General features: G+C 34.3%; 1 protein-coding gene across 2 annotated transcripts in view; it reads right to left on the bottom strand.

Moving 5' to 3' along the window:
• COL4A5 (collagen, type IV, alpha 5) overlaps positions 1 to 18,290 on the bottom strand; it is a 304,873-nt gene that overhangs the window by 132,713 nt on the left and 153,870 nt on the right. For both annotated transcript variants that reach the window (XM_011951663.1, XM_011951664.1), the window contains exons 10-19: positions 16,307 to 16,369; positions 14,287 to 14,322; positions 14,155 to 14,196; positions 13,893 to 13,985; positions 11,701 to 11,754; positions 11,548 to 11,604; positions 11,231 to 11,275; positions 9,442 to 9,495; positions 7,864 to 7,905; positions 5,341 to 5,473 (exon numbers count right to left, since the gene is read on the bottom strand). In XM_011951663.1, coding sequence (XP_011807053.1) covers positions 5,341 to 5,473; positions 7,864 to 7,905; positions 9,442 to 9,495; positions 11,231 to 11,275; positions 11,548 to 11,604; positions 11,701 to 11,754; positions 13,893 to 13,985; positions 14,155 to 14,196; positions 14,287 to 14,322; positions 16,307 to 16,369 — 619 coding nt within the window. The remainder of the gene's footprint in view (positions 1 to 5,340; positions 5,474 to 7,863; positions 7,906 to 9,441; positions 9,496 to 11,230; positions 11,276 to 11,547; positions 11,605 to 11,700; positions 11,755 to 13,892; positions 13,986 to 14,154; positions 14,197 to 14,286; positions 14,323 to 16,306; positions 16,370 to 18,290) is intronic.

The following is an 18,290-nucleotide window of genomic DNA, read 5'->3' as shown; positions in this document are numbered from 1 at the left end:
GTGAGATGGGTCTCCTGAATACAGCACACTGATGGGTCTTGACTCTATCCAATTTGCCAGTCTATGTCTTTTAATTGGAGCATTTAGCCCATTTACATTTACATTTAAGGTTAATATTGTTATGTGTGAACTTGATCCTGCCACTATGATGTTAACTGGTCATTTTGCTCATTAGTTGTTGCAGTTTCTTCCTAGCATCAATGGTCTTTACAATTTGGCATGTTTTTGCAGTGGCTGGTACTGGTTTTGTCACCAACTTTATTTTTTTTTAATGTCCTGAAAATAGTTTAAAATTTGGGAATTATCTGCTTTTTGATAACTTGGTAGAATTCGTTTGTAAAATGATAAAACCACCCATACAACCAATGCATTTTCATGGAGATCTCTAACATTTTAAAATATTCTATGGTAATTGATCTACTGAGGTTTCCTACTTTCTCAAAACATTTTTAATTAATTTGTTTCCTGTTTCATGATAAATTTATATTTTATCCAAATTTAAAATATTTTAACACATAGTTTTCTTGTAATTTAAAATTTGATTTTTATTATGATGATCTTTTTCTTTACTGATTATATTTGTGCCCTTTTTCATTTTTATATTGATTGTATTTGCAAACTTGTTAATTTCAAACTCTTCTCACTCAAAATATCTTTTATTTTCCCTATTCAATTACATTTTTAGTTTGTTTTCTATTTATTAATTTTTATTTTTATCTTTATCAAGCTTTTCCTTCTGTTTGTGCTTGTTTCTTTTTTCAAAAACTTAAGTCATTTCGTTTTAGTCTTTGTGATTTTGTGATAAAGGTACTGATTTAGTTATATTAATGAGTTTTGATATGAGGTGCTTGCTTTCATTGTTGTTTAGCATTCAGTAGTCTGTCATTTCCTTTGGTTTCTTTTTTATGTCTAGAAATATTTATATTGTTTCTTAATATATAATTGTAAACATTTTTGGTGATTTTGTTGTAAATTTCTTTTTTTATTTCACTGTGATCACAGAGAATGACATGCATGTAATTTTTAAATATTTCTTTATGTTCTAATAGAATGAATTTATTTAAATATTCCATGTATGTTTAAAAAGAATGCATATTCTCTGCTGCACACAAAGTATTTCTCTTTCCCCCATATATACAGCTCAATTGTGTTGCTCAAATCATTTATACCCTTGTTTTTCACCTACTTGATATGTTGGGGATTTGCCAGTTTATTTCCCATATGCTATCAGTTTTCACTTTATACGTTCAAAGCTATATTGTTAGATACATAAAGATTCATAAATTTTAAATCATTGTGATATGATTTATCTATTTATCCATATGAAATGTCTCTTTTTTATTTTAGATTCAGGAAGTACCTACGCAGCTTTGTTAGTAATACAGGGGCATATTGCATGATGGTGGCATTTAGGCTTCCAGTGAACTCATCACCCAAATAGTGACTATGTACCCAATAAGTAGCTTTTCAATCTCCCCAACTTGTGGAGCCTCCTATGTCTATTGTTTCCATCTTTATGTCCATGCATACCTATTGTTTATCTCCCACTTCTAAGTGAGGACAGATGGTATTTGGTTTTCTATTTCTGAGTTATTTCACTTAGGGTAGTGGCCTTGATCTGCATTCATGTTGCTGCAAAGGACATGATTTCATTGTTTGTATGGCTGCATATTCTTCCATAGTGCATATGTACCACATTTTCTTTATCCAATCCACTTCTGATGAACACTTAGGATGATTCCATGACTTTGCTATGATGAATACTGCTGCAATGAACATATGAGTGCATGTGTCTTTTTGTAGAATGATTTCCTTTTGGGAGATACCCAGTAGTGCAACTGCTGGGTGGAATGCTAGTTCTACTTGTAGTTCTTTGACAAATCTCCAAACTGCTTTCCACAGTAGTTGAACTAATTTAAATTCCCACCAACAATATATAACTATGACCTCCACATTCTTGCCCAAATTTGTTATTTTATGACTTTTTAATAATAGCCATTCTAACGTTTGAGTTAGTATCTCATTGTGGTTTGACTTTGCATTTATTTGCTGATTAGCGATGTTAAGCATTTTTTCATTTTTTTGGCCACATGTATGTCTTATTTTAAGAAGTGTTCTGTTCATGTCTTTTGCCCAGTTTTTAATGGGGTTATTTTTTTCTCTTATTGATTTGTTTAAGTTCCTTATATTAATAGATTATGATACTAGTCCTTTGCCAGATGCACACTTTACAAATATTTTCACCAATTCTGTAGGCTATTTACTCCATTGATTGTTTCTTTTGCTGTGTAGAAGCTCTTTAGTTTAATTAAGTCCCAATTGTATATTTTTGTTTTGGTTGCATTTACTTTTGAAGTCTTAGTCATAATCTTTGCCTAGGTCAATGTCCAGAAGAGTTTTTCCTGCATTTTCTTCCAGAATTTTTATAGTTTCAAGTTTTGCATTTAATTTTATTTCATACTATATTAGAATTGCTAAACCAGTTTTATGTATAGCATTTGCCCAATATATATTGCATTATTTTCAGATTATATCTGTCACTTTGCTTTAGATATGCCTACTACGCACTATATATAGGTATTTTTAATTTCAATTTTAGTCAGTGTCTTTTTAATCAGTGTTTAGTTCTTTCAAATTTGTTGGAGTTACTGACTTATATTTAACTTCTTCTTGTCATCTTATATTTTATTTTCTATTTGCCCAGATTTGTCTTTATTTTGCCCCAATCCTAACTTATACGATATAAGAGATTTTGAGTCATTTTCTTTCTTCAATTGGTGTGTAAGTTATACATTCTATTTCTATTCTTCTCTAGTGGCTACTATTAATATTTTAACCTATGTACTTAAACCTATATACTTCTAAAAATTTATACAGTTAACAAGATTTATATTATCTTTCCCTAACAAGACAAAACACTTCTCTTTATTCTCTCTGCATCTACACATCACAGGTTAATAATATTTACAATTATAGCTCCAAGTTGTTACTTAAAACACCTTTTTAAAAAATGACCAGTACTGATTTAGACTTAATATGCTTTACTAATATATTTTCTAAGCTTTGGTTCTTGCATCCTACCGCTATTCTCATTTTATCCAGAATTCCTTTTTTCTTTTTGGAGTAAAACCTTCAGTAACTATTTCAGAGACAGTCTGAAGGTGTTAAACTTCCTATGTATCTCATCTTCACATTAGGATGATAGTTTAGTATGATACAGAATCCCTAATTCATAGTAATTTGTCCTTATCACTTTGAAAGTGTGCTCCATTATCATCCTCTGACTCACTGCTTTGTAGGTGATCGGCTTTTTGTTCTCAAATAGTTTTTAAGCGCTTCTTTTTATCCCTGAATTTTGAAATATCCCTACAATGTGTCTAGTTATGGGCCTTTGCATTACTATTATTTTACTCTTGCTTAGTGCTTCATGAGCTTTTCCATAGTGATGTATGTGTTTTTTAATAGATGGAAGTTCTCAGCCATTATTTTTTTCAAATGCTGCCTCTTGTCCCATTCTCTCCTCCTTGACCTCCCTCATGAGATAATTTTGGAGCTTCTAGGTTTATCCTTTATACCTCTTAACTTTTCATTCATACTTCCCAACTCCTTATCTCTTTTATTGCATCCTGAGATAATTCTTTATTTCAATTTTCCAGATACAGTATGTATTTAGTTCACTATCTTGAGATTAGGAATCTGAAGTTCACATTTAGGAATCTGAAATTCACATTTAGAGCATAATGGAACCTATATTTATTTTCTTTCTCTTGGGAAAGATCACTATCACTCATCTCATCATTTTGTATTTCATTAGCCACATATTTTTGAAGGAAAAGGAATAACAATTTATTGAATATGTATGTGTGCCAGGCACTGTACCACATGCATCTGGAAATTTTACATACATCACTATTATTAGCCTATTTCAGAGAACATCCAAATAAACATTCTAGATAAGGGCAGTACTCAATTTGTGGTCAAATTAGAAATGTTCCACTATACTGTGTGTTTTCAAAGGCAATAATATAAAACTCAGTATTGAGCTCTAAGATTTTATTTTATAACAAAATCACCATGGGGATTTCTGGATTTCTAGTTAGGTGTTTCTGAAATTTTAGGTGGATAATGCTGCTTGCCATTTTTATACAGGAAATCTTGCAAAACTAGGCATTACTTGGGGGAGAATATCCTTCCCTATTAGCATGAAAAGTGTGATGATTTGCCTATTAAATCTCAGAATTGTTTGGTGTAATATAGTAATAATAAAATGTACCCCAGTTAATATGGCTATCATCAAAAAGACAACAAAATAACAGATGCTGCAAGGATGCAGAGAAGAGAGAACTCATACACTGTTGGTGGGAATGTAAATTAATGCAACCATTATGAAAAAAAGTATGGAGGTTCTTCAAAAAACTAAAAATAGAACTACCATATGTTCCAGCAATCTCACGTCTGGGTATATATCCAAAAGAAAATAAATTAGTAATTCAAAGAGATATCTGCACTCCCATGTTTACTGCAGCACTATTCACAATAGCCAAGATATGAAATCAACCTGAATGTTCATCAGTGGATGAACAGATAAAGGAAATGTGGTATAAATACACAATGGAATATTATTCGGCCATATAAGAACGAAGTTCTGTCATTTTCAGTAACATGGATGAACCTGAAGGACATTATGTTAAGTGAAATAAGCCAGGCACAGTAAGGCAAATATGAATGCATGTTCTCATTCTTATGTAGGAGGTTAAGAAAAAAGTTGATCTCATGGAGGTAGAGAGAATGATGGTTACCAGGGGCTGGGAAGGGTCGGGGGGAATGAAGAAAGGTTGGTTAATGGGTACAAACATACAGTTAGATAGAAGCAATAAGTTTCAGTGTTTCGTAGCACAGTAGATTCACAACAGTTAACAACAACTTATTGTATATTTCAAAACAGCTAAAAGAGAAGATTTTGAATGTTCCCAACATAAAGAAAAGATAAATACTTGAGGTAACGGATATTCTAGTTACCTTGATTTGATTATCATACATTGTACCTATGTATTAAAATATCACATGTATCCCATAAATACGTGCAATTATGTATCAATAAAAAATAAAATGTAGAAACGGGAATCTTAGGATTAAAGGACACTATTCACTTGGGCTTTTTTAAAGTACAAGTGAGTAATATGGTGAGAGAAGGTATAATGAGATTTGGGAAGTATCTGTCAATTAAAAAGGACTTGTGTCTTCTACTTCCATGCTTACCATGGAACTGATCTGATAAAAAGTATACATGGATTAGTAAGGATGCTATAAGCACAAGGCCATAAATGCAATCTCATTTACCTGGAGGTCCAGGAAGGCCAGGTGGACCCTGTATTCCAGGAAATCCTCGCTCTCCTTTTTCTCCGGGCAAGCCAGGCAACCCAATGTTTCCTTTTTCTCCTATAGTTATACTAGTCCCAGGTCTAGGAATTACCTTTATTACAAAAGAAAAAAAAAATAAAGAAATGCAAAGAAGAAAAGCCTTGTTCTCCTGAAAATACTATGGGAGCTACATATGATTGCAATGTCATCATTTTCACATAGTTTATGAATCACATTCCGTATCGCTCCCATCCTCCAGCTGATTAGAAAATGTCCAATACAAGTAACATTACCATGTTCCTGAGCCCAAGGCATATAAAACTAAAAGTATTTTTGATGTCTCTTCTCCTATAATCCACATTCAATTAATTCCAGTCTCCTAAGCCTGACAATTCTTTACAGAAAACATCTCTCCAATTTGCCCCCTTGATTCCTGTTACCACAACTGTATCATCAACTCACACTTAGAGTAACAGAAGCACCTCTGATCTTGTCCCTTGAATTCCAATCTATTGTTAGGATATGCTTCCTCAAAAACCATTTGTGTGCGTGTGTTAACTATTCTGCTTAAGGACTCAAAATTACTCACTACTTTTTACTACAAGTGCTGCTACTTTTAATCCTGAACTGTAAGTCACTTTTCACTTCCAATACCTCTCTCACCTATTTAATCTCCTATTATGTCTTACAATAAATTTTTATTATAGTGAAGTCTGTCTGATTCTAATCATTTCATTTAACTTGCACATTCTTGTCTATGTCTTTGCATATTCCATTCCAAACATGTGTAATGCCTTTCCCCAATCTTTCCCTTTATTAACCCACATTTATTTCTTCCTTTAAAAAAGAAAACTCCCCCATAAATATATACACCTACTATATACCAAAAGAAATTTAAAAATAAAACCCATCTTTTCTTTATTGATTAAACCCAACTAATCATTCCTTTTTACTCTGTATTCTTGTAACTCAAGTATTTTCTAAAAAACTTAATCTTAAATAAATTAAATATTTAAAAATTCTTCTTATAGACCTATAAAGGTAAATGAACATCAGATTTAAGAGACTGCCAGTCTGATGTACAAATTAACACCTAATAGCAGTGTGATATTTCATCCTGTCTCTATTGGATGGATATAAGAAACATTCACACAAAAGGAGACAAAAAGTTGTGGGACTTAGGATTGGAATAGTGATTCAGAAGGAAATTGGGCTGCTAAATAGGACTGTACTCTCAAAATTTCCATTTCTTCTGATACTTATTAAAATTTTATCTTCTCTTTTTTTTTTTTTTTTTTTTGAGACGGAGTCTGGCTCTGTCCCCCAGGCTGGAGTGCAGTGGCGGGATCTCAGCTCACTGCAAGCTCCGCCTCCCGGGTTTACGCCATTCTCCTGCCTCAGCCTCCCGAGTAGCTGGGACTACAGGCGCCCGCCACCTCACCCGGCTAATTTTTTGTATATTTTTTTTTTTAGTAGAGACAGGGTTTCACCGTGTTAGCCAGGATGGTCTCGATCTCCTGACCTCGTGATCCGCCCGTCTCGGCCTCCCAAAGTGCTGGGATTACAGGCTTGAGCCACCGCGCCCGGCCTATCTTCTCTTTTTATAAAGATATTATTTCCTAGAGGAGTGAAGCTGATTTTAAAATGAAAGTGAATTAAAAAAACTAAGATCTTCTATAAGTATATCCTCATTAGATTTAGTACAGTCCTAAGTATTAATAACTGAAACTCACTATGGATAATAAGAATTAAATTAATGTTACTAACATGTCTGGACACATAAGTTTTCCAACATTCGCACTGTTGCGGCTTCAATGCAGTTTGAAGTCAAGAGTCTTACTAAATTTCAACCAAAGAAAAACCAATATGTTAAACCTCAGCAACGATATTTTATTCCTAATAAGACTGGAAGTATAGTTGACTTAAATTTCATAGTGAACACAAACATGACAGAAAATCTGTAGCTCCCCTACTCCCAGTTATTCTTTCATAAAGCAGCTTCCTACGTGCATTATTAAAAGTCCCTAGAAAGCACACACTCAGGAAACAAAGAGGTGTGAATCAGACAATTACAAATTTAGAAAACCTATTAAGACCAAATCTATCTTTCTCCTGAGCTCTGTAGGGGAAAGGACCAAAACCCCACCCCCACTCCAACTTCCCCAAGTTTTGTTTTGTTGTTGTTTTCATTGAACCTTTGTAAGCAACACTTGCACCACCTGCTGGTTGCTTGAGAAGTGATCTGGCAATCATGAGGTAAAACAACCCAAAGCCATAATTTTAGACCTTTACCATGCAGAAGTAATGCATAGGCAGAACAATACAAGACCTTGAGGTCAACGTTACTCAAGTTTTTAGATATAAAGACTTTTAAGCCAGTAGAAATTGATAATGACTTGAAATTTTCTGTTCTATGAAGAAAAATAGGGAGTATGCAATTAAGGCACAAAAATGATAATACATTAATAAATTTTGATAAATGAATACTAAAAAAAAACTTACAAGTCCAGGAGGTCCAGGTGGGCCAATGTCACCTTTTTGGCCCTGTTCAATTCAATTGTAAATAGGTTAGTAAAATTCACATGAAAACATCAATTTCCTCAAGAATATAAGAGAAACTTTTCAAAAAGACCCAGAAATCAATCATAAAATACCTCAAATGAGAAATGCAACATGAAGTAATGAAACAATTCTGAGCTAAGCCTAACCTGTGATGTTGTCTCAGATTTACTAGCTATATAATATTGACCAAGTTAATTAACTTCTCCGGTTTATATACAAAGAATAAAGATTTTTGGACCAGAGTTTTAAGGTATTTCTAAGGTATTTCTAGTTGTAATTTTTTTGATTTTTAAGATTCCTATTTTTAGCCAACTACAAATACTCTAAAAAGAAGATAATAGAAAAAATGGTAGCACTAGAATCAGTGAAAAAATTACATTTTTTTTTTTTTACATTTAGCCATATTTCTCCTCATAAAACTAGCCAAAGACATAAATGTAGTGTCATTTCTATTAGTGACAGATATTTCAGATGCGATGGACTTAACTATCATCAATAATAGCTAGTAACTCTGAATTGCTTTTGTGAGCTTGCTCTTGGAAGTTAATGAAAGACAAGTTCAGATAGAACTTTTATCCTTGATTAGTAGCTACAACAGCATGGAAAAAACACAATATTCAATATTCAAATGTTACTCTACTACTGGCCGAAACACAAGGATGGTCTTTTTCATACTTCTATTCTGACTCTAGTCTTGTTCATAGAAGCCATCCATCGATATACAAATACTACTTGACAAAAAATCATTTTATCTGAATATTTCCTACCTCCCTTTATTCTAATTGTGCCTTTTAAGCCATGCTAGAACTTAGACCTAATTTAGAAATAAACCACCATTAAAATATGTGCCTTCTGCCTACATTCAAGTTTGTAACGCCTTTCCTTCCTTGCCCGAAAAACAAAAAAAAGCTTTCAGCTTTTGATACAAAGCAATTAAAGACAAGAGGGATTGGAGTACTGGTTATTTTGTGACCTGCTAAAACTCTGGTAATTGTGTGCTTCATACAATGTTTCAAAGCCATTTGAAAAATAGGTAACTAAATAATTGACCTCAGTCATGCTGCATTGGCCCAGTAGGGGGGAAAAACAATAAAGAATTAGCCACAGACTTACAGACAATAATTGCATACAGAATGGAAATGTTTACTGGCAACGTTCTACATTCACAGCTATAAGCCTTTTTTGTAAGAGGACCTCACTAAAATAGTGCTGAATTCTCTTTGCGAAAAAAAAGCTTTGCCGACACATGCTCAAAGGCAATGACTTTTCACAGTGGAGATGCTAAAGTTAAACAATGCTTAATGTATTTCTGCAACATGGACTGTGATTTATGGCAATGGAAGAAAATTTAGCAAGTGTGGTATAAAAGAAAAATGAGCAAAAGATGAATAAAGAAGGAATATTTTGAATATAAAAGCTAGTTATGTAGACTTTTTCCATTTATAATTCAAGCTTGAGAGAAGAAAAGGATTATTTTAGCTAAATAAACCAGTCACTTCAAAGTATTAAAATTCTTACCTTTTCACCATCCCTTCCGGGTTCACCAGGGTAACCAGGATCACCAGGCAAACCCTTTAAAAAATAGCGGATAGGTTGACATCAGCACAAATGGTGGGGTTAGGAAATCTCCAAAAATCGTCTTCTCCATAGAAGCAATGAGAATACTGGCAAAAATGGTCAGTCAGAATTAACTTTCATAACTTAACCAAAGCTTGCAACAATTCAAGGAGTGTTTTCTCAGAAAAAAAAGAAAAAAAAAATGCTGAATCTTGTGAGAACTCAGAGCTTTGTGGCATTTTAACTTGCTCTATTCCCACCACCTCTCCTCACAATCAAGGTGAAAACCAGCAGCCTAGCAACTGGAGAGGAAAGAACAGGGCTGGAGCTCCGTCAAAGCCCCATTTCCAGAGAATTATCATTATTTGATCTGTCTGGTGGTTCAAAAGAAGACTATTTGCAAGGCTGCCTTTATTTGACCCAACTTGGGCTCTCCCAGTGCAAACAGACAACAAGAGAACAGCCTCCCTACCGCCCAACCCCCATTTGTTGAAAACACTAAGAGGCAATTGTTGAATATCACAGCTGCCTGAATCAAGACAAAGACCAGCTGTTCCAAAAGAAGCCAGGAACTGAGGCCCTGAATTTACCTCTTGATATTTTATAATATTTTTGAACTAGAGATTGTAAACTGAGGATTGCCTGTTTAGTAAAATATCCTGAAACCAATTTATCTGAATTTAGTAATTCTAACCTATCTTGTTAAGAATTATCCTTCTCCCTTGGAATAACTTACAAATTTCATCAAATATTCTCTCTGTCCTTGAAAAACTCTTGCCTACTGCGGATACTCTTGATACTGAAGCTGCTTGAAATAATGTTCTTGGAATTACATATTTTATTTTCCCATGCCCCTTTTTGGTAGTAAGTAGAAATATTACCTGTCAAAACTTTTACTGAAAAAACATGTTCACACACACACAAAAACTGTATGGGAATATTTATAATAGTTTTATTCATAATGGCCACAACACAGAAACAACCAAAATATCCTTCAATGTGTAAATGGATAAACAAACCATGGTATATTCAAATTATCAAATACTACTCAGCAATAAAAAAATGAACTGATACACAATTCAATGTATTATGCTATGTGAAAGGATCCTGATTCAAAAGGCTATATACAAAATGATCTAATGTATCTGACATTTGGGAATAGGCAAAATTAAAGAGACTGACAAAAGATCAGTTGTTGCAAGGAGGTTGGGATAGGGGAATAGGGAGGAGATAACTACAAAAAAGCATGAGGGAACTTTTGAAGGTGATGGAAGTGTTCTTGATTATGGTGGTGGTGACATAACTCTATGTGTTTGTCAAAACACAGAACTGTAAACTAAAGATAGTTCCTTTTACTGTATGTAAATTATATCTCAATAAATTTGACTTTAAAAAATAGAGGAACCTCAAATTTATATTTGGTGTAATTGGATTGTTTGTAATGCAAAGGATAAATGCTTGAGGGGAAGAATACCCCATTCTCCGTGATGTGCTTATTTGCTTATTTCACATTGCATACGTGTATCAAAATCTCATGTACCTCATAAATAAATATATACACCTACTATGTACTCACAGACATTTTTAAAAATTGAAAATTATATTCAAAAGACAAAGACTGGATAATTTCAATTCATTTAAACTATTTCCAGACCCCACACTCTTTGTCATACTCTTTCTCTACCACTATATGTTATACCAACATATAAATGTCTCCAGTTTTGCAGGGGAAAGAACCTTAGCTACTTACAGGAATTCCTGGTTGGCCATTTTCTCCATCTTTGCCTGGTTTACCCTACACGATACAAAGAAATGATAGAGCAACAACATACATTTGTTAGTTAGGAAGTATAAAGTTAAAGAATATAACAAGCTTTATTACTGGCTTGGACTATATTAAGGTAGACTTTTTAGACATCAACATTATAATGTCAGTAGTGATATTTTGAAACAATGGAAGTAAGATGTAGGAAGAAAGAATAAAATCACACACACACACACACACACACACACACACACACACACTTAGAATTTTTTGCAAAGAATATTAGCAGTTACATCACTTACTCTTTTGCCTGGCTCTCCTTGCTCACCCTTCTCACCTTTCTCACCACCTGGGGGACCCTGTACACATAAAAATAGTTTCACATTGGTTCATAGGATATTGTGTACCGATGCCAATTTACATTAAATGATGCTAAAGCACTTTAGGTTACTTACGGGAGGACCACGTATCCCTGGAGGTCCAGGAGGCCCTCGGTCACCGGGAAGTCCCTATGCAGTAGTAGGGGAAAGGAAGTCAATGTTAACACTGGAACATGCTTTTCATTCTAAGCACTAGCACTAGCTAGGAGCATTTTTAATAAACTGAACCACAGCTACATCTATGTTGCAGCAACATGGTTAGAGCTGGAGGCCATAATCCTAAGTGAATTAATTCATGAACAAAAAAATCAAATACCACATGGTCTCACCTATAACTGAGAGCTAAACATTGGGGGCACAAGGACATAAAGATGGCAACAATAGACACTGGGGACTACTAAAAGTAGAGGGAGGCAGGTAATACTTGTAAAACTAACTTCTGAGTACTATGTTCACTACCTGGCTGATGGAATCTGTACCCCAAACCTCAGCATCATACAATATACCCATGTGACAAACCTGTACATGTACCTCCTGTATATACAATAAAGGTTGAAATTTTTTAAATAATAAAATAAAAATAAATCTCCCTCTAAAAAAATTAAACTGAACTATATACTCATGTAGTATAACCAAAGATAATAGGGTGTTTCTAATTTAAAGTTGAAATATTCTAAGCAAAATTAACTAGAGCTATCTTTGCTCATTTCAGTTAATTTCTTGTCTATATACAAGCCAAGATTTGAGGTAAATAACAAGACAACACTTAAAATGAAAAAATGACAATTTTTTATTCTTATAAAATATTTTGTACAAAGTAAGAATACCTAAAACAAGGAGATTGTGGGGTCACATGGCATACTTATATTTTGGCAGATAATTAAATGGCCAAAGTCATATTGATGGTAGAGTTTCAATACAACTTTTCCTTTATTCTTAACTTTCTTATTCACATTTAAGAGAAACAAAAATGCACACATTCTGTTTGTTTAAGTGTGGGCCAGTATGCTTTAAAAATATATCTAATTTCCCTCATCTACTCTAGCAAAAGCAGGGTATCAGATAATTATTTCTAAACACAGCAAAGGCTTATAGAGTAACATTATCTTTCTCCTTGCATATCGATGAAATGTAGAGAACACTGTCATCATTCTGACTTACCATAACCTAATTTTATACATGAATGGATTCTTCAAATAGCCAAAAATGGAAAGAACCCAAATGCCCATCAACTGATGAATAAATAGATAAACAAAATGTAGACTATTTACACAATGAAATATTATTCGCCATAAAAAGGAATGAAGCACTGATATGTGCTGCAAAATGATTTAACAAGAAAACACTATGCTAAGTAAAAGAAGTCAGACACAGAAGACCACATATTATATGATTCCATTTATATGAAATATCCAGAATAGAAAAATTTACAGACCCAAGAAGTAGATTAGTGATTACCTAGGGCTGGTCAATTTCGAGAGAAATAGGGAGTACAGCTAACATAGGTATGGAGATTTTTTTGAGGAAGCCTAAAAGTTTTCTAAAGTTAGATTGCACAGATAGTCTCACTACCCTGTGAATACACTAAAAAAATTGAATTCTACACTTTAAATAGGTGGATTATATGTATGTAAACTGTATCTTGATAAAGTTATTTTAAAAATTTAATGATCTCAGCCAGGCATGGTGGCTCATGCCTGGAATCCCAGCACTTTGGGAGCCTGAGGCAGGCGGATCACGAGGTCAGGAGTTCGAGACCAGCCTGGCCAACATGGTGAAACCCCATCTCTACTAAAAATACAACAATTAGCAGGGTGCGGTGGTGGCACCAGTAATCCTAGCTACTAGGGAGGCTGAGGCAGGAGAATCGCTGGAACCTAGGAGGCGGAGGTTGCAGTGAGCCAAGATCATGTCATTGCACTCCAGCCTGGGTGACAAGAGCAAGACTCAGTCTCAAAAAAAATAATAATAATAATCTCAGATCCTTGTTATTTAAAAAAATACCCTGATATATAACCACATTTCAGCTTATAATGCATTTTAATGGAATGCCACTTACATATAAATATTATTTTTAACTTTTTATCATTTTATTTTATTTTTTCAGATTTATTGAGGTATAACTGACTAATTAAAAACTGTATATATCTAAGGTGTAAACAATGTGATGTTTTGATATACATATACATTGTGAAGTGGTTACCACCATCAAACTAATTAACATATCCATAGCAAGATTTTCATTGACTTCCTCCCTACTTACTCACCTGATCTCCTTTCTGAAACTCTACATCAATTGGTCTTTTCTGTTCACTGATCTGCCCAGGTGGCCCAGGTGGGCCCTGAAGACCTTGCTCACCCTGTTTGCAAGACAAAATAAGGCAGTGATACTTCATAACCACCACAGAAAATAATATGACATGTAAGATAAGATAACTGCAAGAAGCAAGAGAAAGAAAAAAGGCAGTTCAAATGACTACAAAAAGAGAAAGCTGAGGGCCGAATAACCAACTCTCTTTCTTTACTCACCTTTTCACCTTTGGGTCCCTGGAAATTTAAGCCCATATTGCCCTGGAAAGAGAAGTTTCCATTTAAAAATCTCACTGACAGTAAGAAAAGGAATCTACACCAAATAAAAGATATAAAGAAAAAGAAAATTACCTTTGGTCCTGGAAGTCCTGGTGGACCAGGAGGGCCCTATGAAGAGAAGAAAAAAGAGAAAATAAAATATTATATTAATAAGCTAATTTAAAAAGTTACTTAGCTTCAGAAAGAGTAAGGTGTGAAAAAGCACATCAAAATAGTATTTTCTTGTCCGTTTTCATTTTAGTCAGAGACACACGTTTTAACTGATTAAAATGAGTTAGATGAATGTGAGTACCTCTGATGACAGAACAGAAATGGGCAAGAGAAAAAAACTGGGATGGGCAGAGGTAGAGAGGTAGCCCCAGTGTCAAAAATCAATTCAAAAGTTAATCTCAACAGACCCATCAAATTTTTCACATCAGAATTATAGGTAAACTTAGGTACCATAAAGCAATTAACTACCAAGTTCCAAAAACCATGTGTTATTTTTTAAAATCCAGTTTGATTTTTATACAATCTGACTTTGTGTATTTGAGAATGTTTCAAGTTTGAAAAATTAAATAGGCACCTTTCTGCTCAAGTATGTTGCCTCTTAACCTCAATGGGCCTATTTATTTATATATTGTATCTTGGTGACATTTCTTTTAGTCTTTCGGTGTTTTTTTTTTTTTTTTTTTTTTTTTTTTTTTTTTTTTGAGATGGAGTTTTCCTCTTGTTGCCCAGGCTGGAGTGCAATGGAACGATCTCGGCTCACCACAACCTCTGCCTCCTGGATTCAAGCGATTCTCCTGTCTCAGCCTCCCGAGTAGCTGGAATTACAGGCATGCACCACGACGCCTGGCTAATTTTTTGTATTTTTAGTAGAGACAAGGTTTCTCCATATTGGTCAGGCTGATCTCGAACTCCCAACCTCAGGTGATCCACCCGCCTTAGCCTTCCAAAGTGCTGGGATTACAGGCATGACCTACCGCACCCGGCCTCTTGGTGGCATTTCTAAGATTTGGCTTCACCTGTTGAATTAGGGTTAATTCAAGGAATATCCAGAAATGTAAAGTGAATCGGTTAAGTGGCCACAATGGTTGAGGAAATTCAAGGTGTAACAACATACTCAAGGGGCACTAATGTTCCAACAGCAGAATTAGGAAAAAGTGTAAAAGTCCATAGTTTCATGCTTTGCATGAAGTCTACAACTAAAACAAACTGAAGGGTTTTGTAATCTTCCCCCAAAAAGTTACAGGAAAGCAGAAATCACAATCTTTTCTGGTAGATTCCTCTAGTATTTATCAAACATTATTTCCTTCATTCAAAAGTGCAGGACCAATTGTCACAAACAAAAATGTACAATCTATACAGGTATAATGAAAACTGTCACTTAAATATATGGTAGATGAGAGATAGAGTGGCACATGAGAAATTACTTCTACTGAAATACAATTTTCTTGGCCTTTTAAGAGGGCAACAGCAAAGTTGTAAGTCCAAAACATGACTTGAATGAAATCTAAGTATTGCAGAAGTAAAAATACTTAGAATTTACAAGGATAGAAAATAAGAGTGACTATAGAGGTAGTAAAGTAAGAGAATCGGTTACACATTCAGGATCTGTAGAAGTTTTGGGGGTATAAAAACCTGTGACCAATTGCATAGTGATCACTCCCCTCACCAATTCTACTGTTTTGTCCCAGGCACCTAAGAAATGAGAGCCAATATTTTTTATGAAGCCCTGCTTTTGTTCTTCTTAAACAAAAAATTGCAGTTTGAAGAAACATGTTTCATCAAGTGATTAGAAAACTGCCTTAAAAGACTTTCTGAAATGGCCAGAATTGACTTCAACACTGATACATCAAGAAGCAACCAACAAAATATTTCATCGTAAATCTTTCCTTTTATATACCTCATTTTTCCATCTATAAAATGGAGCCATTACTTAGAATGCATATTATTCACCACATCATTGTAACGTCACCTTTAAATAAGAAAATTATAAATTATGAATGTTGAGAATGCATTATGTTTTCAAGTATTATAAATAATATTAATATTCATGAAAGAAGTCAGAAAGGAAAGGGGAGAAATTAAATTAAAGAAGAGAGCTTACCATCAAACCTGGTGGTCCTGGGGGACCAATTGGCCCTGGTATACCAGTGGGACCAGGTAGGCCCTGTTATAAAGTGAATAAAGAAAATGATGAAAATAAAAATCTAAAAAACTAAAAAACCAAGCCCTTCATTGTATTTTTTTTTTTTAGACGAAGTCTCACTCGTGTTGCCCAGGCTAGAGTGCAATGGCATGATCTCGGCTCACTGCAACCTCTGCCTCCTGGGTTCAAGTGATTCTTTTGCCTCAGCCTCCTGAGTAGCTGAGATTACAGGCACCTGCCACCACGCCTGGCTAATTATCGTATTTTTAGTAGAGACGAGGTTTCACCATGTTGGCCAGACTGCTCTCGATATCATGACTCGGTCAAAGTGCTGGGATTACAGGCGTGAGCCACTGTGCCTGGCCCCCTCATTGTATCTTACAAAGAACTAAATGGATGAAATTTAGACTTCATTTAAACTTCAGTTGTCACTGGAATTCTGCTCTACAATGTTATCATTCAGCAATATTCTAAGTGAAATTTTAAAATGCATAGGGATAAAAGGATTAAGTAGTTATAAGAAAACTTGTGGTTTAAAGTGGTAAATAAATATAAGACAAATAAGGAAATTTTACAAAATAAAGTGATAAAGGTATGCATTTAGTTGGGGCTTTTATGCTATAAATGAGAAGGGAAAGGCTAGTACTTTCAAGATAGCTTCTCTAATTTAAAAATAGGTAAGATTGAAGACAGAGGGAAATGAGAGTAACTGGGATAAATTATAAGAGAATGATACAAGTGTTATCGAATAATTTGGCATGTTAAAAACTGAAAATTTGGCCTACAATCTAGCAATTCTATAGTTAGATATAAATCATGGATTTTTTTGTAATGAAAAAATTGTGGGCTGGGCACAGAGGCTCACACCTGTAATCCTAATACTTTGGGAGGCCTAAACAGAAGGATCGCTTGAGCTCAGATGTTTGAGACCAGCCTTGGAAACATGGTGAGACCTTGTCTCCACGAAAAATTTTAAAAAGTGGCCAGGTGTGGTGATGTGCACCTGTGATCCCAGTTACTCAGGAAGCTGAGGTGGGAGGATTGCTTAAGCCCAGGAGGTCGAGACTGCAGTGAGCCATGATCATGCCACTGCACTCCTTTCTGGGCAAGAGTGCAAGACGCTATCTCAAAACAACAACAACAACAACAAACACCACATAAAACAAAAAACACCAAATTGTAGTATGTTCACAAATGGAAAATTATATGAAAGTGAAACTGAGTGAACTAAAGCCATATCCAATAATATGGATGAATCTTAGCATATCAAGTAGAAAAAGTAAGTTGCAGAAAACTACATAAATATTACATTATTTTATAAAGCAAAACTAAATATTCTATTACTTAGAAATATATGCATATATAATAAAGCTATTTTTAAGGCACAGTGGAAAACTCAGGAGGGTAGCTATGTCTTAGGACAATGCAGAAGGATTTGGTTACCAAGGGACACACAGGTTGATTAAAAATCATTTGTAATTTTCTAGTTCTTAAATGTTGTTCACTTTATAGTTATGCTTCATAACATACCTATATTTTGCATGTATTCTGTTGTATTTTCAAATATTACTTCATAATAATTTATAAAATATAAAGGGCAAGATTGAGTGAATTTTAAAAACTGTGGATGGGTGATATCAAGAAAGAAATGAGAAGGTAGCTAATGAAAAAAGTCCCCAGTCTTGTATCTTAGTGATAAACTACCAGAAAGTTTTGATTTTTTATTTTGGGCAAAGGAATTAATTATCATGAAATATAAACCCTGAGAAATTGAGATCCTAATCTATATTCGAAAGTTACTGCTCTCTCTATGCATGTTTTCTATAGGCTAAAATTTTTTTCTTAAGATTACATTTGATGTTCACTATGCATACACTGTATTCCTTCGGTCTTCAAAATATGTTCATATGTTATGCATAACTGATAGTGTTACAAATGATAT

Source organism: Colobus angolensis, unplaced genomic scaffold (genome assembly GCF_000951035.1).
Source record: "Colobus angolensis palliatus isolate OR3802 unplaced genomic scaffold, Cang.pa_1.0 Scaffold324, whole genome shotgun sequence".
In the NCBI taxonomy this organism is placed as follows: domain Eukaryota; kingdom Metazoa; phylum Chordata; class Mammalia; order Primates; family Cercopithecidae; genus Colobus; species Colobus angolensis.
Note: the sequence above shows the minus strand (reverse complement) of the source record. Positions and strands in the feature narration are given on the sequence as shown.